This window comes from Strigops habroptila, chromosome 5 (genome assembly GCF_004027225.2).
Source record: "Strigops habroptila isolate Jane chromosome 5, bStrHab1.2.pri, whole genome shotgun sequence".
NCBI classification, from domain to species: Eukaryota; Metazoa; Chordata; class Aves; order Psittaciformes; family Psittacidae; genus Strigops; species Strigops habroptila.
In genome coordinates this window covers 80401181-80425022 of record NC_044281.2, presented here as the reverse complement: position 1 = coordinate 80425022, position 23842 = coordinate 80401181, and the positions used below count along the sequence as shown (strand labels likewise).

Below are 23842 nucleotides of genomic sequence, written 5' to 3'. Positions count from 1 at the left end.
CACTGCCACTGGGTGTTTTTCCACAAAATAACAGCTTGGCCAAAGTTACACATTTCAAAGTGAAAGAGAAGAAAAGGTCTTGTATTGGGTTTGTGTGGCAAGATTGGTAGCAGGGGGACTACAAGGGTGGCTTCTGTGAGAAGCTGCTAGAAGCTTCCCCGATGTCCGATGGAGACAATGCCAGATGGCTCCAAGATGGACCCACTGCTGTGATAATGTATTGAAAAGGGGGAAAAACCCCTGTACAACAGCAGCTGCAGCCAAAGAAAGGAGTGAGAATATGTGAGAGGAACAACCCTGCAGACCCCAAGGTCAGTGGAGAAAGAGGGAAGGAGACTGTGGAGGTCCATGGTGGAGCAGATATCCACCTGCAGGCCATGGAGGACCCACACTGCAGCTGGGAGACATCCAAAGGAGGCTGTGACCTCATGAGGGACCCATGGTGGAGCAGTGTGTTCCTGAAGGATGCACCCATGGAAGGGACCCGCACCGGAGCAGTTCATGAGGAACGGTCTCCTGTGGGAGGGACCCCACAGTGAAGCAGTCCATGGAGGTCTGTCTCCTGTGGGAGGGACCCCATGGTAGAGGAGGGCAAGAACGTGAGGAGTCCTTCCCTGAAGAGGAAGGAGTGCCAGAGACAATGTGGGGTGAACTGACCACAACCCCCATTCCCTGTCCCCTGTGATGCTGGAGGAGAGGAGGTAGAGAAACTGGGAGTGAAGTTGAGCCTGGGAAGAAGGGAGGGGTGGGGAGAAGGTTTTATTTCTCATTATCCTACTCTGATTTGATTGGCAACAAATTAAACTAATTTCGCCAAATCAAGTCTGTTTCCCATGATGGCAACTGGTGAGTGACTCTCCCTGTCCTTATATCAACCCATGAGTCTTTTGTATATATTTTCTCTCCCCATCAAGCTGAGGAGGGAGTTGACAGGGCTGCTCTGGTGAGCACCAAACAGCCAACCAGGGTCAACCCCCCACAACTATTTAAACACATATCTTTTCCTTCAAAAAGAAAATAAATGGCCCTTCTCTAAAGTGCTGCTTTAAAGAAAAGAACCAAATTAGTTTTAAATGCTTCCAGAATACAGGAAAAAGCTAAAAAGTGCATTTTCTTTGGAAAGCTGAAAACCCTGTTGATGATGAAGAGTGTTTCTGAGCTCCTTCCCTCAAAGGGGGCAACGTGTGTTTGCCTCTAGGAAACAAGTGGCAATTGGAAAGAGCTCCAGAAAAGAAAGATGTCAGGTACGTGTTTTATTTCCTTGCCTCAGACAGGACTGAAAGGCTGTTAAATATAACTTGCTGCTGAGACTGTACCCTGTTGGTTAAAGCTCCCTCACTGACACAGCTAACAACATTTTGCTTAGTCCTCTCCACCAGAATGAATCCAACTTCTCTTCAGGTTGGTCCCAGTGAGTGATGCTGTTCCCTCACGTTCCACACACTTGTTTGGAACAGCAGAAATCTCTGGATCTGGATCTGACACATCCACAAATAGGATTCCATCCCACTGTGGATTTTTCAAGGTACAAAGAAAACTGCAGAAAATGATCATCCTCTCTGGGACTCACCCTTTGATGGGCAGGGGGGGAGGTCGTCGGGCTGATCAAGTCTTGACTTTCCATGAGGTTTCCATAATCAGCCATGCTTCCTTTGAGAGGCAGAGGAGGAGGAACGTCGGGGATGTCGGAGCTGGACATACCATTCAGCTCCAGGTCTGTAAAGATCAACACTGAGTTAGTTCTTTCAGTAACTGAATCAAATCCAAAGATCCAGATTCCTACATCAGTTCCTATGGCATTGATGCTACCATAACGCTGCACACAATCTATCTTTGTCTATGTCTTCATCTTTGTTACTTGAATGATACCCTCTTTTTAATAGAAAATGATTTTTACTTCAGATTTCATGCCAAAATATTCATAGCTCAGCAAATGTAATTTTTCTTAGCTGTAAGCTCTGCATTTTCACCTTCATACTTCAACAGAAGTTCTGGTAAATGCACTAAGAAAATATAATCGAGCTAAGCTTTATTTACTTCCCCCCAGTAAAATAAAAGCATCTTGTTAATAAAATGCACAAATGAAAGCCTATAATTAACTACATCTCCCTCAAAAACTTCCCAAGTCCAGGTAACTATAATAAATGAGCAGTCATTAGTTGTTGAGTAAATAAAATCACGCAAGAGAAAGTACAAAACATTTATTATTGCTGTTTGCTGGGTAGAAAGTTCCCTTCTCTTAGAGGATAAATCCTAGCAGGTAGGTGCTGTAAAGGCGAATAGCCTGAGGGACAATAAAGTTTATTGAGGCCTGAGTGATACATCGGTTTTGGTGTCGAAATCCACCCACAGTGTATTTCAGAGAAACTCAGTCATTTTAATACAGGCAAAACCCACTGTGAGCTCTACGAGATAAGAAACTTATTTCTTATAAATTAGGGAAGCGTTTTGATTTAGGAAATGAAGAAAAGGTTCTTTTTATTTCACTGGGGTGATTTGTGAAAGGAGGGGAGGATTTGTTTACGCAGGTGTATTTATTGCAAGGTTCCTTTCAGTATCTCACCAAAAGCATCCTTTTATCGCTCCTCAAAATGGCCTCTCACTAACACAATTTAACTGTGAGGTGGCTGTATTGATTTGTCACTGAAACTGTAATTTTCCTCTTCATCCTTTCACTTGAACTTTCAACTATGTCTGGAAGAAGAGTATTTTTCACTCTGGGACTTCAAAATTTCAGTGGTTTCTTCTACATCAGGCTGAAAAGAGTTGTTTGTCCTCTAGGACCTGAATTCCTCATCACTTTTCCCAGTGCTCTAGTTTTACATCCTTCCTTTTCTCTATATATAGGATTTCTCCATTCCCCAAACATTCATAATACTTTCCTTTAAATATCTCCATCAGAATCTAGTTCTGTGAAGCTCATGTCATTAAACACATAATTGGAAAACACCACCACACATTTGCAACTAAACATTGATGCTGTGAATGAACTTCCTTGTTCATTCTGTATGAATTTCCAAGCCATACCATACATCTAAAGATCATCATGCATTTGAGACCATAAATGTCACAAAACAGCTCCTTGACATACATACTGTATGTCTCATCCACAACTACATATCTCTCTCCATCTCTCTATATGAATTTTCCATGCAGTTTAGGATATTACTGGGAGATGTTTGGAAAATGGCATTTTCTTCAGAGTTGTAGCTTTAGCTAGATCTTTAGTAGAACCTTGAAGCCTGCTTCAGAAAGGGAAACCTTCTTTTGGGATTGACTCTAAACAAGCCATCTTTTTAGGCCTCACTATATGCATTCCTTGGGGGAAAACTGAAAATGAATATAATAACACACTATTAGCCAAAGACAAAGTGAATTCAACTGCCCCGAGCACTTCATCTTTGTATCTTACAGGACATTACAGTACCTACTAACTTCATTTAAGCCATTGGATGGGGCTTTGAGCAACTTGGTCTAGTGGAAGGTGTCCCTGCCCATGGCAGGAGGTTGGAACTGGATGAGCTTTAAGGTCCCTTCCAACCCAAACCATTCTGTGATTACACGTAGACTAATAGGTGTTAATAAGAAGATGGTAAGACTAATTTTGTTAGGAGTGATTAAAACCCCTTTGTTTCTTTAAGGCTGACACTTGGAAGATCCATGGAAAGGCAGATGAGCCATGTTTTCACTAAAGCTGCAGAGAAAACAAGGCATGGAGGCAATTCTAAGGTCTGCAGTACTCAGAACAACCTGGATGGTCACCAACCATCTGTGCAACTGTTCTGCTCTACTTCTGTCCCTTTCCCTACGTTACAGCTCTAATTTTCTGCAGCCCTCACTGTGTTCCTACAGCTTGTACACAGCACCTTCACAACCTCATCCTTTTGCAAAACAGCAATAAATAAATCCCTTTGAATGTGGACAGAGAATTTCCATCCACATGAATAGTTCATAATACGCATTAACAACATCATTTGGATTCAGTCTGGCAAACTATTTAGTAGAACACCACCACTCTATAATGAAGAAAAATTACTTGCCCTGACTAGCTAATCTCTCACACAGCTTAATGAAACCCAGGAGTCACCTATCCTCCTACAGAAACAGGTATTGAACACAAACTTCAGTCATTTTCAGTTGTGTTTCAAGAAGATCTATTTGCTACAGATCTATCCATTTTCTCCTGCTCCATTCAGCTGAACTACACCTCGCTAACTCACTCACTGTACAAATAATTACTCATAATTTCAGGTTGGTTGTCATTATTCAAGGTGTTTTATCAGACTAATACGCTCTGAATATTTATTCCTTACTGGACATGGGCCACTGAGAATATCTTTGAGCTGGCAGGAGATCAGTTAGATGCCTGTTTTTTTCCATCTTAACCTAATGATCAGATTTTACACTCCATTCTCCTAAACTGTCAGCTAACAAGCAAGCAGGATTACTTAGCAACCCATTAACTGCTTTTAGCCAATTTGTGCACTGAAGTAACTTCTTGATCCTTGGAATTCCTAAAATCATTTATCACAACAAATCCTCAATTAGGGACAAGACCCATCTATTTGGCAAGAAGCTGAACCTGTTCTATGTAACACCCATAAATCTCCAGCACATATATATTATCTACTATTACACACTATTTATATTTAAACATATATACTAGTTATATTTATTTATATCTATTATATCCATTAAATATTATCAGAATGCTCCATCCCTGGCAGTGCCCAAGGCCAGGCTGGACAGAGCCTTGGGCAACATAGTCTAGAGTGAGGCGTCCCTGCCCATGGCAGGGAGGTTGGAACTGGATGATCTTAAGGTCCTTCCCAACCCAAACTTTCTATGATTCTATGATTCTACGATCTATGTGCAGAAAAATATGATAACTTCGAATACTTTTTTAAAAGAGAAATCAAGTTAGTTTTAATAAAATGCACACAGGAAGAACTAATCCAATTCAAAGAATGTCTTTTGCATGAGCATATATACTCTACTTTTCTGTATTTCCAGCTTTCAGCTGGCAGTTTCTTGCTATCAAAACTGTAAAGAAAAGAGAGAGTTCACTGTTATCAAAACATTTGGTTTAGGTGCCTGACTATGCAAGGGAAACGTTGCATTGATTTTGTCTTGCTTATCCCTCTTCCACACATCTGCAATCAACAATTTCAAATCATTAAAGCAAAGCCATGTGCCTTTAGAAGACAGTTCTGTTGCTATAGATTTGTAGAACAAACACATTCCTGCTCACAGGATGTGATTGTGCAATTGGCAACAAGAACTTTCCAAACCACTATTTAAGGGAAAAGGTTTTAAATATCAAAAGAAGTAAATAAAACAGTGATCTTGATGGAACAAGACTTTCTTCTTAAAACTGATCATCTATTCTCCTCTTTACCAACTTTACTGAGCTCTTGACAACTATACTAGCATTTGGGTATTAAGTATTAAATATCAAAAGATAATACATTTTTGTTTTATCACATGCTAGCAACTGAAAACTCTGAATAGCAGTTTTGGACAACAGCACAGAAATAGGTGCTGTGTTATACCCAGTTTAGCAATAGGTTTTCCTGAACACTGAAGCAAACACATGATATTTTACAGAAAACCCGAGTGATAGATGTTAATGTCAAATAAAAAATACATCAAAAAGACTGGCTTTTTCCCCCTCCTGGCTTGTACTCACTAAGCAGCAAATAAAAGTTGGTTTAAAGTACAAATTACATTAAAAGATTATTTTCTTTTCAGCCTTTATGCTCCAAAAACCCCCAAATCCAATACAGAATCAAGTACAACACTAATTTTTGACAGTTACTCTATATGTAAGAAATGGTTAATGATTATTTGACAAGGAAAAGCAACTTTTTCAATGCAAAAATTTTGCTTTTGTAAAATGCTGAACTAATTGCTTCTGGCAAATGCCAGGAGCATGACGTTAAGAGGTAAGTTCTTGTTCCTGCAAGCGATCCCATGGTGAGGGCAAAAAGAGCAGCTCAAAAGACTCAAACCACAATGTAACGCAATGTTCAAGACACACATCTCCCACTACAAGTTATTTTGCATAGAATGTGCTAGGAAAAGAAGATTTAGTTCAGATTCAAGACTTACTGGACTGTATGCTGAAAGAAAGCTTTGTCCGTGGAGTTATTGGGGGTGGTGTCACTTGGGAGCTGGGAGGTAATGGAGAGACGGAGAAGCGTCTTTCACTTGAAATGACGTTTATGACTTGGCTTTTTGGTCTCTGTGGTCGTAGTGGGCTGATCTGCACAAGGGAAAAAGAGAGACATTAAAGGAATGCATGCTGTTACTGAGCAGCAGAGCTTGGGATTGCTGTATTTTCCTTACTATCTCCTAAACAATAATAGGGCAATGGTAACACTCAATACTTCTGATTTAATGCAGTATTTCTGAATGTTATTCCCTTCACCAAAGGAATCACAATGAGATTTAAGGTATACACCTTCCTGTAGCCCGGCATATTTTCCTGAAGCAATGAGCCAATTCCCCAAACTCTCGCTTGGTAACAGCCAAGGAAGTCTGTATCCTTACATAAGATTGTACAGCATTCAAAATCTTTTCTTTCTCTTCATGCAGCTCTACTTCCTGCTAGAATTATCTCTTTAATTGTTTGCATGGTGAAACTGCCTTCTGAGGAAAAAAGCATTTCAGCCTTCCAATACCTAAATGGGCTCCAGGAAACCTGGAGAGGGGCTTTGCACAAGGGCCTGTAGGGACAGGACAAGGGGGAATGGCTTTAACCTGCCAGAGGGGAGATTGAGATGAGCTCTGAGGCAGAAGCTCTTCCCTGTGAGGGTGCTGAGGCGCTGGCACAGGGTGCCCAGAGAAGCTGTGGCTGCCCCATCCCTGGCAGTGTTCAAGGCCAGGTTGGACACAGGGGCTTGGAGCAACCTGCTCTAGTGGAAGGTGTCCCTGCCCGTGGCAGAGGGTTGGAACTGGATGAGCTTTAAGGTCCCTTCAACCCAAACCATTCTATGAGTCAATGATCGTCTGTCCTTTTTATGCTTACATTTAATTCACTGAAATATCCCTATTGTTTTGTTCTATCCTGTCTTCTTCACAGTCCGTTTAAATTTTCCATCAGAAACCAGGAAATGGTACTTGTAATCTGATGGACAACTAATGCTTTTGGTAAGCTGATTCCTTTTGCTGAGTTTAATTCTGAGCTCTACTGTTTGTTACCCATTTACTGCCCCCGTATTTCTAGTAATCGCAGTGAAGAAAGGCATTCTTTATTTCCAAGAGATCACAGAAAGCGGAGCAGCCTGAAGTGAAAAGGGGAATTAGGACAAACCAGAATTTCTTTCATTTCACAAAGTTTATTTAAAAGGTGTGTTGTGAAGGAGAAATCTGAAGTGACGGACGAGTGCTTCCTTTTGTTTTCAGGAAACAAACCCTAAAAGACTCTGTATAAAAGGCTGTGTGTTTGAGAACCTTCTATAGGAAATGAATGACCATAAAGTATGTAACTTCTTTTGGACAGTTCATCAAGACCTTTCAGAAATATTCCTGATGCTAAAATTCAAGGCCTCACACTCCAAAGGTTTATTCTTGTGAATGCTCCATCCCTGGCAGTGTTCAAGGCCAGGTTGGATGGAGTCTTGGGTGATGTGGTTTAGTGCGAGGTGTCCCTGCCCATGTCAGGGGGGTTGGAACTGGATGATCTTAAGGTCATTTCCAACCCAAACCAGTCCGTGATTCTTTGATTCTATGATTCTTTCAAGATATTTTAAAGCATATTTTTAGTGTTAAGGGTAAGCAAAGTAATCACATTCCCAGAGGCATATAATTATTAAAAAGCAACCAAGGAAATCACAGGAATTGATTAGGAAAGCTGCAATGTCAGAATCCAGAGAAAACCCAACAACTAGAATCAAGGTCCCAGGTTAACCTGGTCTGTAGCTACTCATCTCAAATACATCTCAGTTTACGCTTGGTCCTCTTCTTAAAGCTTCACATGGTTCTGCCAGGGAATATGAACTCTCTGGAGACCACTAATCCGTGATGAACCCATTGCTAATATTTTTTGGTCTAACAAAAGCAAGATCAATAGCGAGTGATGTTAGATGCCACTAAGTCAATAAAATGAACAGCCTGTTATTCTGATTTCTCACACAAGCCTTTGAGTGGTGGTGTTCACTTCCTGGCTTCAGTGTTAGGTTTGCTATCATGGAATCAAAGAACTAACAATGAGAATTTATGTTAAAGAAGTTTATGTTATACTTAGAAGATATAAATCTCTAGAAAACTATGAAGACATTACTGACCATCTTCACCTACTACACTGCTTAATTTATCCTCTGACATGATCATAGTAGTACCAGATCTCTGTAATTAGGGCTTGGGTTTTGATCACTCCATAAATTCATTATGAGTACAGTGAAATTTGGAAAGCAGTATTGGAACTAGAAGATCTTAAGGTCCTTTCCAACTCTAACTATTCTACGATTCAAGCCATACAATTAGACAAAACAGCTTCTGAATGCTTCTTTTTAAGGAGTATATAAAAGCTCCATGAAATGATTCTACAGTTTTATAATCTACCCACGTTCTTCCATTGCAATTCATGTTATTGGAAAAAAAAGAAGTTCCTATATAAGAAAATCCATCACAGTGATGCAAACACTCATTTCATTAGAGAACATCTTCTTTCAAAGGATAGCAGAAGCTCTGCAAAAATGGGAATGACCACTGTCTGACATGCTGCTGCACCTCTCACTTGATACTGTCTGTAAAATTGGTATCAGTCTTGAAGTACATTGCACAAAGTAGTGAGTAAACAGGATCCAGAACAGGTTCATATGTAAGGTTGTTGATGCAGCCTTCCCTCCTGAAAGCTAACCCCTGATAACAACCTAGTTGTGGTGGGTAAAGAATAATTTAGAATCCAAGTGTGGTCAGGCAATAGATAATTGTGTTTGAGACGTGTGTGGGGCGAATATCTGAAACTGGACTTTTGAACCACCAAACACAAGCCTGTTATTTGCCAGCTACAAATGGCATGAACTGGCTGTAAAACGTGATGACACCAGGATGAAACAGAAGTGACACACAACAAACCCTCCTACTCACAAACAGACATGAGCCAGTGATTAAGAGGCTGACAATGCACTGTGCTCCTCCACATCCACTATTTTGACATATCTCACTACCCAAATCCACCACAGGTTCTCATTTATTCCATCTCACCCATGACAATTTTGAGCACAGTCTTTCCAGGCTGCTGAGTATCCTTCAGCATCACCTCAGACCACACTTCATCGCCCAGTCTTGCTCATGAGAACGTGGTGTGTAAGATGTGCCAGAAGTCACACTGAAGTCAGCATGTTTGGGGTCTGCCACATCATTCCTACCCACAACCTCCTCCAAAGAAGAAAGATAGGCTTGACCCATCTGGTGTTGACAAATCCAAGCTGGATTTTATTCTTTCACCTATTCTCTTGAAGACACTTTTAGATTGGAATTGTACTAACGAAAAGCATGTCTTCTGCTGTAAAGCCCCCAAACATTTTACAAGTCAAGACTCAGAATCCACTAGAATATCCACCAAATAACTGAAATCTTGTAATCAAATTAGTGATGGTACAGCTGAGTTCTAAACTCTCAACAGAATGAATTCAGTAACTATAATACAAAATCTAGTAACTAATAGTAGTTTATTACTAAAATCTCACTTTAAAATCTCATTAAATCTATATTTTAATTTCATTTTTAGTTAAATTTGGATTCCAACTTTTTTTCCAACTGAATTTTTCTCCTCCTTCATTTCATCATCATCTTTTCTTATTCTCGCAAACTTTCTGCTTCCAAGTTCCTAATGCCAGAGAAATCAAATGCCTTATTCTTCATAAAACACAGAAGTAACAGTGCTCTGGGAGTAATTTCAACTTAAAAAGGGAACTTGCACAGAGTTCAGCCCACAAAAGTAGAACAATAGAAAAGCTGAATTCTTACCCACAAAAGATAAGAATTTCCCTTTTATATCATTAATAGGGGACGTGTCTCCAGAGCGCAAAAAGTTTAAGACAAATTTTATCTTTAAACTGCTTGACGCTGTCTGTACAAAATTCCTGAAGACAGCAGTGGGAATTGTACAACTGCTCTTGTAAACTAATCTCAAGAGAGTGTTTCCTCTATTTCACCTGCAAGAGAAAACAAACCACACTACCAGCAAGCATTAAAAATTGACTCGGGCATTTTGGAGCTCATCAAGGAGTTTGCAGATAGTGAAAAAGCAGTTTTTCTCTCACCAGCAAACTCCTTTTCTCACTATTGATCCATGGATTTCAAGAAGCTCAAAGTAACTGTAAGTAACTAATTCTGACTTTTGATTTCCCTCCCTCTCTATAACCAGGGGAATATCAGTCATACCAGTCATGCACTGAAAGCTCTTGACTGGGAAGAGTGGAAAACTTGAGCCATGTTGGGCTTAGCTCGGTTTTGTTCCTCAGATGACAAATGGGAATATGCCTTGAAGGGTTCTCATGTCCTCCTTTCCAGCCAGCATTTGCATTTTTCCAGTCATAAGCAATCTTCTCCAATGTCCAAGACCTCTCAGAGATGACAGTGAACTTGCAGTGACATCAACCAGCTCTCCAGCATCCTTAGATGTCTTCCATCTGGTCTAGTGGAAGGTGTCCCTGCCCACGGCAGGGGGTTGGAACTAGATGAGCTTTAAGATCCTTTCCAACCCAAACCAGTCCATGATTCTATGATATGGAAATCTATACAAAAAATATTCTCTGTCTGAAAACACTCCAGTGATGGTGACCTGGCTGGCTTTGGCAGGAGGAATCTCCATTTAAAATGATCCTAAGTTTGCTGAAGTCGATGAGAAAACTCACTGGTTTCAACGGAGTTTGGGTGAAAAGCCTGAGATGCACAAAGGAGATTTTATCTGGGAGTTTTGATGAGCTAATACTGGGCCTACATAAGACAGAAGAACTCTGATCTTCCAAGCTGTCAGAAGGCACATTTGAGACATTAAGCTCATCTTTGGATTGAAAAGGAGCAAACCCAGAAAACCCAGGAGCAATGGCTGAAAATCTGAGTAACATTCCACTACAAATACTAAAGAGAAAGACTTAAAGGATCTAGTTATCACAAGTCAGAGAGAAATCGTTTTGAAAGTCCAATGTAAATGGCACAGCCACCAAACCAAGACTCTGCTGAGTTATATGTCGGCTCTACAAGTACTTGTGCAAATCTTTAAAAGAACATTACATTTATTTCTGAAGGGCAAACGTTAAGCTCGTGGCCTCCAAACAGGTGTCCAGGCAGAGATTTGGAGGTTACATATAGTTCACACACTCCCTGCTCCAGCTTCAAATGGTCTTGCTTTCCATTTCAGAGCTAAAACTTCTCGTTACCTAAGCCTTTAGGATAGTTTCAGTGAACTAAACATATGCCAAAAAGAGAAGGCTTAAGAGAGGTATGTCCTGTACTTAATATTCTTGCACACAGCCACCACTGGAACTGCTTATGATTTTCTGCTCAAAATAGCCTTCAAGAATATGTAACTGCCACACACAAAATGACCTTCTAACATTCCTACCAAACAGTGTCTTGCAGTATTCAGCGGAAATATGAGAAAACCCATCAGGATCTATTGGGAACCACAAATATAAAAAAGGCTGCTAAAATGGTAGCATTTATTTTACTTAGGATATACCATCTGTTCCTTTTATCAAATAGTCCTATATAGCTTTTGGTTAAGATTTTAGTATGAGAGACTGTGGTTTTTTTACACTGTAAATAAACCCTGTATTTTTGATTCATTATCACATATATTACCATTGTAGCATATTCCCTTGGAGATAGTTTTGGTCTAAAAAGAAAGTACATCATAAAAATCACCATTTTTATTTAAAAAGAGAAAGAACACCGCTCAGAATTAGATAAAGCATTACTTGCTAATCAAGTTACCGTTTCTGACAGGATCACTGCTTCAGACTGCTGCAGAGAAATATCAGTAGATTTAAATTCTTTATCAAATATCTCTTGATGCTTGCTGTTCCTTTTCTCCTTCTTCTTTTCTTTCTTGTCTTTATCTAGGTCATCCTTGTCCAATTTATCTTGAGACCTAGAATGCATCTTTTTGGGCAGGAGGGGCTCCAGCACAAACCTAAAGGAAATTATTGTTGGTTAGAGCAGTAAAATACCATTTGGAAAGCACGTAACTTTCATTTATATGTTTCCCGAAGTCTCCTTTCATAGAATCATAGAATCAACTATGATCCTTTGAGTTAGTGATGCTTTGCTAATCCAGGAAAACTCATCAGAGAAAAAAGGAGGGGGCAGAAGGCTGTAACAATCGTAATTGTCTTACAACAAAATTTACTGCTGAAGACCCAATCTGGGTATTTCCCTGTTCTGTAGTAAATTAACTGGTTTATAGCTACACAAACTCCTGAGTTCCACTGTATGTGGTTACATAAAAGTGAGGCTCCCATCCAGCACTCCCACTATACATGGCAGGCGTGCCAGCACCCACCTGGAAAGCAGCACTATGTGACCACAGGTAATTGTACAGTGCATTAAAGAAATGTCACCCCTATGTCCCCTGCACCCCTGGTAGACACAGTCCATATGTCTATCAATGCCAAGTCCCCAGATTCCTCTGGGATCTTCATTTTTTTGGTTTAATTTTGGTGGAGAAAGAGGATGTATTTATTCCCCAGAGAAGGAATAACAGCTCAGAAATTGCTTTGCAGAGGTGGAGTGATTTTCTGTGGAACATGCATAACAGAAAATGCTTTTTATCCTTGTAACTCATGACAATTACAGCACCTTCTCTCTGAAAAGCAAACAACAGCACCCTTAATGCAAGGGAAATACCTATACAGTGCAGAAAAGCAGGAGGTATAGAGGTTTAACTGCAGACACAAGCCCCATTCCTGTCTCTAATAATACCCTGTGTGTGTACATTTGGTTTTGCATGCATTTTTGTATCATTTTGGCTTTCTATATTATATATAGAATTATATATTTGAGGACATATATCCATATGAGTGTGCACACACGTACTCACAGATCGACACCTCTGCTCCCTTACAGCATACCCTGGTGAGGGGGACCCAGGAGGGCTGAGCTGAGCTCTTCTGGTGTTCCAGATACACTCCAGAATGACAAATCAGCCACACAATAACAAAAGGCAAGGTTAGCTTCCAAAAACCAGGTGTATTTTCCCACCTGGAATGCTTCAAGTGTGTGAATATAGGTAAGGTTGATGTACTACTACCATCAGCTCTGCAATTTTTACAGTTCATGACTATTATTTTTCTGGCTGCAAAGGAAAAAGTCTTTAGGGGTTGAAGGAACTTTAAAAGGAAAGCACTTTCATATTCCAAAGAGTTTTTATTTTGTAGGGAAAGCACTATTCTAGAGTAATATTGGACTCTTTTTAGCTAATATTCACACAGCAATTTAAAGGAATCTCTCTTATCTCACCTTTTTTAATGACTAGTTTAAATACAAGGTAGATATTTTGCTTTTATTGAGCTAAAACATTCTTAGGTAGACAACGTGTTTTATAATTTTTAGTTTACTTTATATTATAAACTAAGCAAACTACCAAAATCATACCCTGGTCAGATTTTAACTGATTATACCCTGACAGGTTTTCAGAGGATGCCTGAAATCATCACATTACAAAACTGAAACCAAACCAAAAATCCCCAAACAAAGGAACCAGTTTACTTCTTATCATTAGGAAAGTATTTACCATGCCATGGGGATCCATGCACGTACAGGCCACAATCTTAACTGTGTTCAGTTTTGGTCCCTACTATACAAAAAGACGTGGACAGGCTGGAAAGGGTCCAGGGAAGGGTCACAAAGATAATCCAAGGGCTGGGAAGCTGATAAGGAAAGGCTGAGAGCTGGGTTTGTTCAGCCTTCAGAGAAGGCGGCAGCTCAGAGGAGACCTTATCTCTGTGTTCCACTTTTTAAGGGGTGGCTATAAAGAAGATGGAGACACCCTTTTTACAAGGAGCGAAATGGAAAAGACGAGGGGTGATGGGCACAAGTTACTCCTGGGGAGATTCCCACTGGACGCAAGAGGAAAATTTTTCCCAGTGAGAACAACCAGCCACTGGAATAATCTCCCCAGGGAAGTGGTGGATTCCCCAACGTTGGACACTCTTAAGATTCAGCTGCACAGGGTGCTGGGACATCTAGTTTACGTCATGCTTTGCCTACAAAGGCTGAACTGGATGATCCTTGAGGTCCCTTCCAATGTGGTACTCTGTGATTCTATGACTGAAATACTGGAGGATTTGTATTTTAGACAATTTGCAGTACAGTAATCCTAACCATCTCCATCAGCAGCAATATCCAAAATTACTACTATTTTTTTTGTTTGAAGCACTAAAGGCTCTTCAGTCTTTATCCTGAGTTAGCTCATTTCATGGAAAGATGCTCCAACTAGTACCTGCAGCAGAGGCCCCTGAGCCCTTAACCCTCATAACCAAAGCCAAAACCACGTGGTTTGGAACTCAAAACTGCAAGCTTTTTTCATCCTGTTTTACAGAGTAGGAAAGGGGAGGGTAATGATTTGCCCAAGGCCACAAAGCTTGGACAAGAAGACATCAGCTCTCCAAACACCATGTGTTTTACCCACGAATTGCTTATTTTAGTTGCTCCTACCACGCTGGAGGGCAGCGACAGCCACCTCACAGGCTAATTGCAAGTTTACAAGAGGAATTGCCATTCTTCAGACAATGATTAATTGCTTTCCTTCCAGGCATTATTATTATTAGTACTATTAATAATCTATATGCAATGTATGGGTGATAAAATGGGTTATCACACCGTGCTCCTACTTGGAAGTACATTAAGACTTTCAACATACGGCTGATCACGCGGGCACACTGGGACTTCTCCACTTCCAACCACTGCTTGGAAGCGCTCAGATTTGTACTTCTAAGTCCCATTTTAAGCAGGGAATAAACCCAAGGTCCTCCTTTAAAGTCAGAGTTTTATTTGTATGTAGAGTCATAAAACACATTATACATTGGGAGTTGTAAAACACATGCTATGCCAATGTCTGCTTTGGGTTTTTACTGTTTAAAAGCTCCAAAGCAGGAGAAGCTGGAGATGGCATAAAATATAAATTGGGTGAGCTGAGCAAGACAGTCTGTGGGCTCTATCTTTAATAGTTTCTTAGTTTCATTTCTAATCTCAGAATTAACATATGAAGAGGGGGAAAATGGAAAGCAGGAGACGACAACTGACCATAAACTCAATCAACTATGTTGATCAACATGGGTGATCTTCCAAGTTAGTAGTGACAAAGCACCCACATGATTTCTACAGCCTTTTGAATTTTTGAGGTCCTTCATTATGTTATTTACATCTGATGATTTTTCTTCTCCTGCTCCATTGATCAAGCAAATGAGCATTTCCTCACATGTATTCCAGATGTATTGCTCCAGGCTTGAAGTAGGAGCTGAGCTACGCTGTGATCTTCATAAGGGTTTTTTTAATATACATACTAAGTGGACCCATGAGATCCTCTCAAACTGCTGAGTGGCACCTACTACAGCAAAGCTGGGATGGAGAGGTGAAATATAAGAAAAACAGCATCCAGTGTGAAACAAAATTATATATAATGATTTTGAAGGGAAATAGATAATGAAGTAGATGCAGGGAAGGAAAGAATCAGTATTTTTCTTCTGAGATAAAGTTGCCCACTAACCAGGGATAGATCCAGCAAGACAACTTTCATGGATGAATTAAGTCAAAACACATTATCATCTCTGCTGTCCTACATTTATATCACCATGACTCACCATATATACATTATGGAGGGTAACATAATGGAGCTGAACTGCAGTTCTTCCCAATGGGTAAATAAACTGTTTGTAATCAAGGGAAGTATCGTACAGGTCCTTAGGTACTGTGTTTAATTTTATCCAATGCTTTTACTCTCTGGTCAGGTAGAAACTGCCTCTAAAGGTGCACAGGGGACACTGATGTTTCTCGCATATCTCTAAGTTAGCAGCCCTTCAGGAGGCTTTAAAAACCTGCCTCCTTGGTCAAATATTAAGTTTCTGGATTATGGGAATGCCTGGGGGGAGGACGAGGGAGAAGGAAACTTCTGAACCCCACAAAGCAAACAGATTATGCTGTTCTTTTGAGGGATGTGCCCGTGAGACAGGGCTTATCAACAGGATTCCCAGTTCTCACGCAAAATATCTTGATAAGTCTTGAAGTACAATCTTGCCATAAGCAGCTTTTCCTCTGGCAGCAGAAGTGAGCAGAAATGATTGAGCAGGTAGCTAATCCCTTCCTTCTTCCAAGCGCTACCTGTTTACCACGACAGGGCTGGCTGAACACACATCTCGTCACTGACTTTGGACAAGATCACTCTGAACTATTACACTTGCAATACTTTAGAAGGGGATCATTTATCTCCTGCTTGTTTGGGGTTTTTAGTTTGAATGCTTAGGGGATTTTGTTTAGCTTTGTTTTAAAGAGGACCCAGAAGAGCATTACCTTAATAGTTAAGAAAAAGGACAAAGAATATACCTCGAGATAAATGTCTATACAGCTTGGGTTTTTTTAGCCAAGGCTGTGACTTAAAAGTGCCATCCCCACACTAGTTAGTCACGCTGTCGTGTCACATTAACATTTGTGGGATATGATCATGAACCAAGTCTGGAATAAAACACAGGGAAAAGACCCAAGCAAAACACCCCACAGTTCCTTATTAGAGCAAACAACCATCCTGCTGCCACACAGGAGGAGTTGGTTGGATCAGAGGGAGTAACACTGAGATCTGGAGTGGGGTGGTGATGATCCTCAATCCTATCAATGTGCACAACAAACCATGTTTTACTGAGGTAAGACCTGAAGGACTATTTCTTACGCACCCATCCGAGCCAGGTCGAGAAGGTGTGCTGTCAGAAGAGATGGAAGACACCGATGCAACAGAGAGGGGTCTTGAAGATGATGGCATCGTGAAGGATCTCACCATAGACCGTGGTCGGCTGCCTCGTCTGTCATCCAGACTTGAAAGCTGCAGTAAAGAAGCACAAGATCTTACTTCTTAAATCACAACAGAGCTGACATCTGGTTACCAAAAGTAACGTGGAGACGTTCCATGGCTTTTCTTCTATGTAGAGTTTGATATGATTTAATTATTCATTGTGTTTAACAACAAAGGAACAAACTCTATAGAAGATCCATTTAAAGGACTAGGAAGAAATATGAAGGTCCTCATAGGCATGTGTATTATTTTAATCATATTCCAATAATTCCTTTGTTTCAATGGTATTTACATGCTTTTTTACATTTGGGCTTTGAAAAGGAGCTTTCTACAAATAACTTTGTTTTTACTCCATCTTCACAACTGAATTCACTGTCCTGTCAGTATATTTAAATCAAATAGAGCTTAAAAAAGAAAAAGTGAAAAAGATATTCAAAAGAAAGAACTTTATGTGAAGACAGCCAATTTACAGAGTGACATCGAGGTGAAGAAGCAAATATATGAAAGGTTTTTTATGTTGTTTCAGACAATTTCAGAGTTCTGAATATTTATGCAAGCTTTGTTAGTCATTAATAACTGATATATGCATAAAGTAATTGAACTCTTTCAGTCAACAAATAAGAATCTCATGCTGTTTAATTACAGGTATATTTTCCACCCTGTCAGCTACTGGTAAATTGGCCTTGTACAAGGAAGACAGAAGCGATAAAACTCCATCAATCCTGACAATTCTTACTGGTGGGTAGAGTGAAATTAGAAAGATAACACCACCTGAGTATGACTTTCTAGAGAAAGTCATACTTTATTGAAATGACTGACACACAAGTATCATTAATGTCAATTATTCCTGCTCTCCTTGGGAATAAATTGCTATTAGAACTTTTCTTCTCCTAAATATATTGGCAAGATGGGATTTGAAGGGCTACAAACAGAACAGCACTTAGAAGGGTGCCATAAAGGCTAGCACATTCCCCATAAGATCTCAGTGTTCCCATTAAAAAAAGTCATCTCTATAGACAAAAGTGAAAATTAATCTCTGAAGGAAGGCCTATCATAAAGCACAACAGGATACTTCACTGGCATACAGTATTCCAATGAGGTTTTGTGCACTCAGAGAACATCACTTGGCACCTCTTCACTGTCCTGCCTGCTGCAGCATCTTTCTTGCCAACCCCTTTGCCCAGGATGCTCTGCATCTCATGAATCCCAGAGTGGTTTGTGTTGGAAGGGACCTTAAAGCTCATCCAGTTCCAACCCCCTGCCACGGGCAGGGACACCTTCCACTAGAGCAGGTTGCTCCAAGCCCCTGTGTCCAACCTGGCCTTGAACACTGCCAGGGATGGGGCAGCCACAGCTTCTCTGGGTAACTCACTGCGCAAAGGCTGAAGTTCCCTCTCTCACTGTATCCTGCACCATTCATTCCTCAGAATAAACCTCTGTGGAATATTCCAGAAGTAATTTGGAAGCAAATTCACACCCTGTTTAAATGGATGTGATTGGCATAACATCCATAAACTCAATGGCATGTGCCCATTAGTGACCATAACAGAAATGGGTGAAGAGGGGGTTGTTTGTAGGCTGTTCAGGTGTATCTTGGTTGCTTCACTCTTTTTAGAATCAGTTTAGTGACTGCTGCTCATTTAGGGGTAGAAGTAACAGTGGAGAACTTGTAATTTTCTACTTTTTCTATTTCTCAATTGTTTTTATCTCATTTTATTAAGGACTAGACCACGATGGAGCTCCCATCTGATATTCTTGCCTTGGAAGGGTTTAAGGATTGTAAGGCAGGAAAGGCATGAAAAGGGCACGAAGGTCCTCTATGACCTCCTCCCTGTACAACTGTGCTTTAGACACTGTTTTTTCAGGTAACAGGTGAAAACCACAACTGCAGATGTTTTTAGCCTCATGACTGCAGAAGACGACCTTCAACATCTGAGCGCATGAAGTACTACCTGTCTCAATATGTATGTGAATTGATGCAGCACCTCCAAAAATGATGACCCAACCCCGACTGGGGCAACCATGCAATTAAGCCTTTTCAGAAGGAAGCCACCACACACTAGATCATCTTTAAGCTCTCTTCCAACCCAAACGATTCTGTGATTCCATGATTCCAAGTACAGTTAAAACCCTTTGCAACAAAGGGGGGACCTCAGAACTTCCTGGTGCTTCCAGCATGCCAAGGGCAGCCTATGGCCACCATGGCACCCTGTGGTGCCATCCTTCTGCCCAGGGAAGCGGGGTGAATGGGGTGTCCCTGTGCTGAGGTTGGGGGACCTGCAGAGCCATAAGGCAGGAGAGGACCTACAACTCACCATCACAGGGTTAGGAGAGGAAGTCGGCTGTCTACCAAGTCATCCTAGCAGTGTACCACACACCTCTGTGCTAAGAGCACAGGTGGGTCTATTCTCATAAATCTATGTGCTTTATTTTCTGGAGCAGTGAGAAGAGATGCACTGCATATGCAAGTTTCAAATACTGCTGCCATTCCACAAATAAACCTAGAAATTATAGCACTTTTACACCACTGCTCTCACAGCTACCAGCAGATAGAGATAAAGCTCACCGCGGCAGCCTTCAGTATAGTATGAGGACACCAGCTCCATGTAGTCAGTCCTAGAGCTACTCTAACCACTAAGGGTGCTGAGGCGCTGGCACAGGGTGCCCAGAGAAGCTGTGGCTGCCCCATCCCTGGCAGTGTTCAAGGCCAGGTTGGACACAGGGGCTTGGAGCAACCTGCTCTAGTGGAAGGTGTCCCTGCCCGTGGCAGGGGGTTGGAACTGGATGAGCTTTAAGGTCCCTTCCAACACAAACCAGTCTAGTATTCTATAAATCATGCAGCTGTATGCTGGCTTTTGGCCTTCCTCCCTGATGGGTTACACTCAACTCAAATGCAAAACAGATCTCCACTGGAAAAGCCACCAAAAACTTGGTTGTGCCTTAAAGATGAAGCAGCAACTGAAAACAGCTTGTTGGAATGACAAAAGCAGGAACTCCAGCAGTACTAAATCCCATTAAGTAGCAGCTACTTTATTACTGCCTGCTTGCATTTAGGGTGGTACCAGCGTACGTAAGGCTGCACACTACTGTAGAGCAGCACAGCCCTCATGTCTCAAAAGGAATTACATCTACAGAAAGGCGACATTCAGCCCTAGGAAAATCATGCTATAGTGGCAATTCTATTTTATTTTGTTTTGTTAAACCCAATTCCTTAAAAACTGAAGAATTATCTTGACTTCAGGCAATTCAGGAACTGTTCCCATGCTGGGAAATGAAAGTACTAAAGCTTGCTGAGCATCTTTAATAGCATCTACTCAGTATTTAATAATCTGATGACCACTGAGAACAACCAGGCAATGCTGCATCAACCTTGCTTTTTTCATCAGTGGGAATTGTAACAGAGAAACACACAACTGCCTTGAATTTAAAGGAATTCCAAATATCTAGGAAACATAAAGTTAACAGATAACTTACGACAGCGCGGACCCCGTACTGCTTTTCCACTTTGTCTTTCAGCTGCCTGAAGCAAGCCTCCATCCGCTCGTGGAATGGCCGCAGCGCCTCCGTCACCTTCTCCCCATGAATCCGGATGCCTTCCGCCAGGAATGGGATCTGGAAAGCAGAATTATGATGCTTCAGTCTGCCCGGTCCTTCCTAAGGGAAGGGTTTGGGCAAGACTCCCATGTATGTTGCAAGAGGAGTGAAAGAGCTCATGGAATAATAACAATAATAATAATAATAACAATAACAACAACAATCACATCATCAATAATACTATTAATAATAATAACAACAACAACAATAATAATGACGACAACAACAATAATAACAATCATCATCAGACTTATTCAGCCTGGAGAAGAGAAGGCTCCAGGGAGATTGTAGAGCAGCTCCAGTGCCTAAAGGGGCTACAAGAAACCTGGAGAGGGGCTTTGGACAAGGGCCTGTGGGGACAGGCCAAGGGGAATGGCTTTAACCTGCCCGAGGGGAGATTGAGATGAGCTCTGAGGCAGAAGCTCTTCCCTGTGAGGGTGCTGAGGCGCTGGCACAGGGTGCCCAGAGAAGCTGTGGCTGCCCCATCCCTGGCAGTGTTCAAGGCCAGGTTGGACACAGGGGCTTGGAGCAACCTGCTCTAGTGGAAGGTGTCCCTGCCCGTGGCAGGGGGTTGGAACTGGATGAGCTTTAAGGTCCCTTCCCACCCAAACCATTCTATGCGTCTATGATTTTACAATCATTATAATTCATTGTCTATGAATCATAATACAGTAAAAAAGGATCTAAAAATCTATTATACATGATTTCCTTTTTTCTCTGTTAACTAAAGTCCTCTAAAATGAATACACCCATAGCTCTGTCCTGTAATCACACACTGGAGGCACAGCTGAATTTATCAGACAGCACAAACATTCCTGTGATGTTATATTCACAGGCCCCCATACACGCTGCACTTCCAAATGGCAAACTGATGAATGCTGACTCTCACACCGGGTTATTAATACCAGTCTTCTCCCTGCTTCGTGAGGATATAACCTTAAAGGAGAAAATACTTGTATGCTTTGTTTAATAAATCCTATTTATATAACTGGTAATGGTCTACATCGTCTGATGTGTATATATTACAGAGCAGTATTTATTAATAAAACATATAGTTTTATGTACTAGACACTTCTCCTTAGAAAAACTCTTTTATTTTCTTTGGGAACAAAACAGAGGAGAATAAAATTAAATTAATTCTCTGTTGTAACTGAAAATAATCATTTATCTTCGAGGCTCCTGTCACAGAATATCCCTGCCAACAGAGGATTATAGAATTAGTTCATAGTGTGGAGGTGTAGCTGACCTTTTCAAATGGTTTAAAAGAGACATTTTCATTCCCACAGCCATCCAGACACACCATTAGACTTTGCTACCTCCAGCTTAGGAAAAATATTTCCTCTTCCAGGTCTGCTTCAGCCCACACAGTGCTCTGATTCTAACTTAGATCTTCTCTGCAGCAATCAAGCTAAGAGGCTGCTTCTTCATATTTCATAATTAAATCATAATACTGATTAAAACCAGATCTTTCTAATAGGGCTGAGCAGCAATCAGAAGAAGCAGCATTATTAGTAAGGAGAGTAATAAATACACAGGTGAATTACAGATGAACAAACTCAAGAAATCTTATCACGAGGATTCTCTGTGATTTGGCCCTGTTTAAATGGACACAGATTCTCTTAAAAGACTACAGAGTAAGAATAATGACAGATTGTTTTGACTGTAGCCACTTCCCAAATCGAAGGTGCCAAGGAGGGGTTCACTGTTGGGATACACACCAGGTATATACAATCAGTATGAGAAGCAAAATAACAGGAGAATTGATGGCCAGGTCTGCTGGAGTGAGCATAGGTTGGGAAAACATGAGCACCTAAAGGCCAACTGGAACTGTTAAGTTAAGGGATTGAGAAACAGGCAAGAGGAGGCAATTCAACTATGAGGGAATCAAAGACGACCAGAAATCGTAGAAGAAGAAGGAAAGACTCGTTATTCCTTCACAGAAGCTGAATTCAATAAACTTCCAATGGCTTTGCTATAGAACTTCCGTGAGATTTCTGAGTCAGGATATTTAGTCTCCCTGTCCAAGGCCAGTTAATCCTTCAAACATTTATCAAGTGCAGAAAGAAATTAGCTTCAGACTGTCTTACCATTTCTGCTTCACCTTCTAACAACTTCAAAATTCCTCCTACATCTCCTTTCCAGACACTGACACAAGGAAATCCAGTGATGAGTGACACTGAGTTTTAAACCTCTATGAATCTGTGTCGGATGCAGAGACAGAGGCAAGATTTTGCCACATTCACAGAATAGAATCATAGAATTGGAAAAGACCTTTAAGATCATCAAGTCCAACCATCCCCCAGCATTGCCAAGTCCACCACTAACCCATGTCACTGAGATAGGTATCACAATATCATTATGATATTGTGAATTCATTTGGTTTTGAAGCAAGGGGGTGGAGGGGTTGCTTATGGCTCTATTTCTAAAGACCCTACAGGGCACCCTCACCTTTGGAGAGGTGAATGCAAAAGTCAAGTAAGTAGCTGAGGTAGAAACAAAAGAGCTGAATGAGAAAGGAAACCAGCTCAAGATAACACTTATTTTCTACCTCTAATCTTTGTTGATTTTAAAGTTTTATGAAGTTTCACTGCAAATTAAAATTAATGCCTGATTTTTTTCTTTTTCTTTTAAAATATCTTCATCAGCTTGGCTGAAATAAAAAAGTGACATGGATTTGAATTATTAAAATTAATCTTATAGCTCAAATATTAAAAGAAAGTCTTCCATAATAATGCTATAAAATATGATCATAAAGACATTACTGGTATGCTGCAATTCTTTCAGCTGTATGTTACATACTACTTCTGGTAAATCCTGTAAATGCATATGCTAAACATAGTGATTGATGTCATCAAGTATTCATTTTGCTACCACAATTTCAATCAATTATTTCATTACCTTCATGTTAAAAGAAAAGACCTTGGAATGATGTTGTTCCATTTTGTTTCCTAAGTCAGAAAAGCAAAAAGATGGACAAAAATGGAGAGTGCTTTACTAATGATATTTATTTCATGAAACTCTGCACTTGAAGTTCACAGGAATTATAAAGGGATACTATCCTGAAGAGTAGGAATTCCACAGCACAGTGGAGAGAAAGGTAAGGTAAGGGGATAGGAAACGAATTAAATTTAACTAGTCAGCTGATAACACGATTGGCAGGCTACTATTTCATATATCCAGATTGATTTATACAGCATAAAGCAAATCTCGATGTGATTACAAAACTCCAAGCCCCAC

General features: G+C 40.6%; 1 protein-coding gene across 2 annotated transcripts in view; it reads right to left on the bottom strand.

The window, feature by feature from the left end:
* Positions 1-23842, bottom strand: part of DOCK1 (dedicator of cytokinesis 1) — a 312805-nt gene that overhangs the window by 11096 nt on the left and 277867 nt on the right. For both annotated transcript variants that reach the window (XM_030486111.1, XM_030486112.1), the window contains exons 47-51: positions 20486-20623; positions 16896-17041; positions 11947-12145; positions 6112-6265; positions 1571-1716 (exon numbers count right to left, since the gene is read on the bottom strand). In XM_030486111.1, the coding sequence (XP_030341971.1) occupies positions 1571-1716; positions 6112-6265; positions 11947-12145; positions 16896-17041; positions 20486-20623 (783 nt within the window). The remainder of the gene's footprint in view (positions 1-1570; positions 1717-6111; positions 6266-11946; positions 12146-16895; positions 17042-20485; positions 20624-23842) is intronic.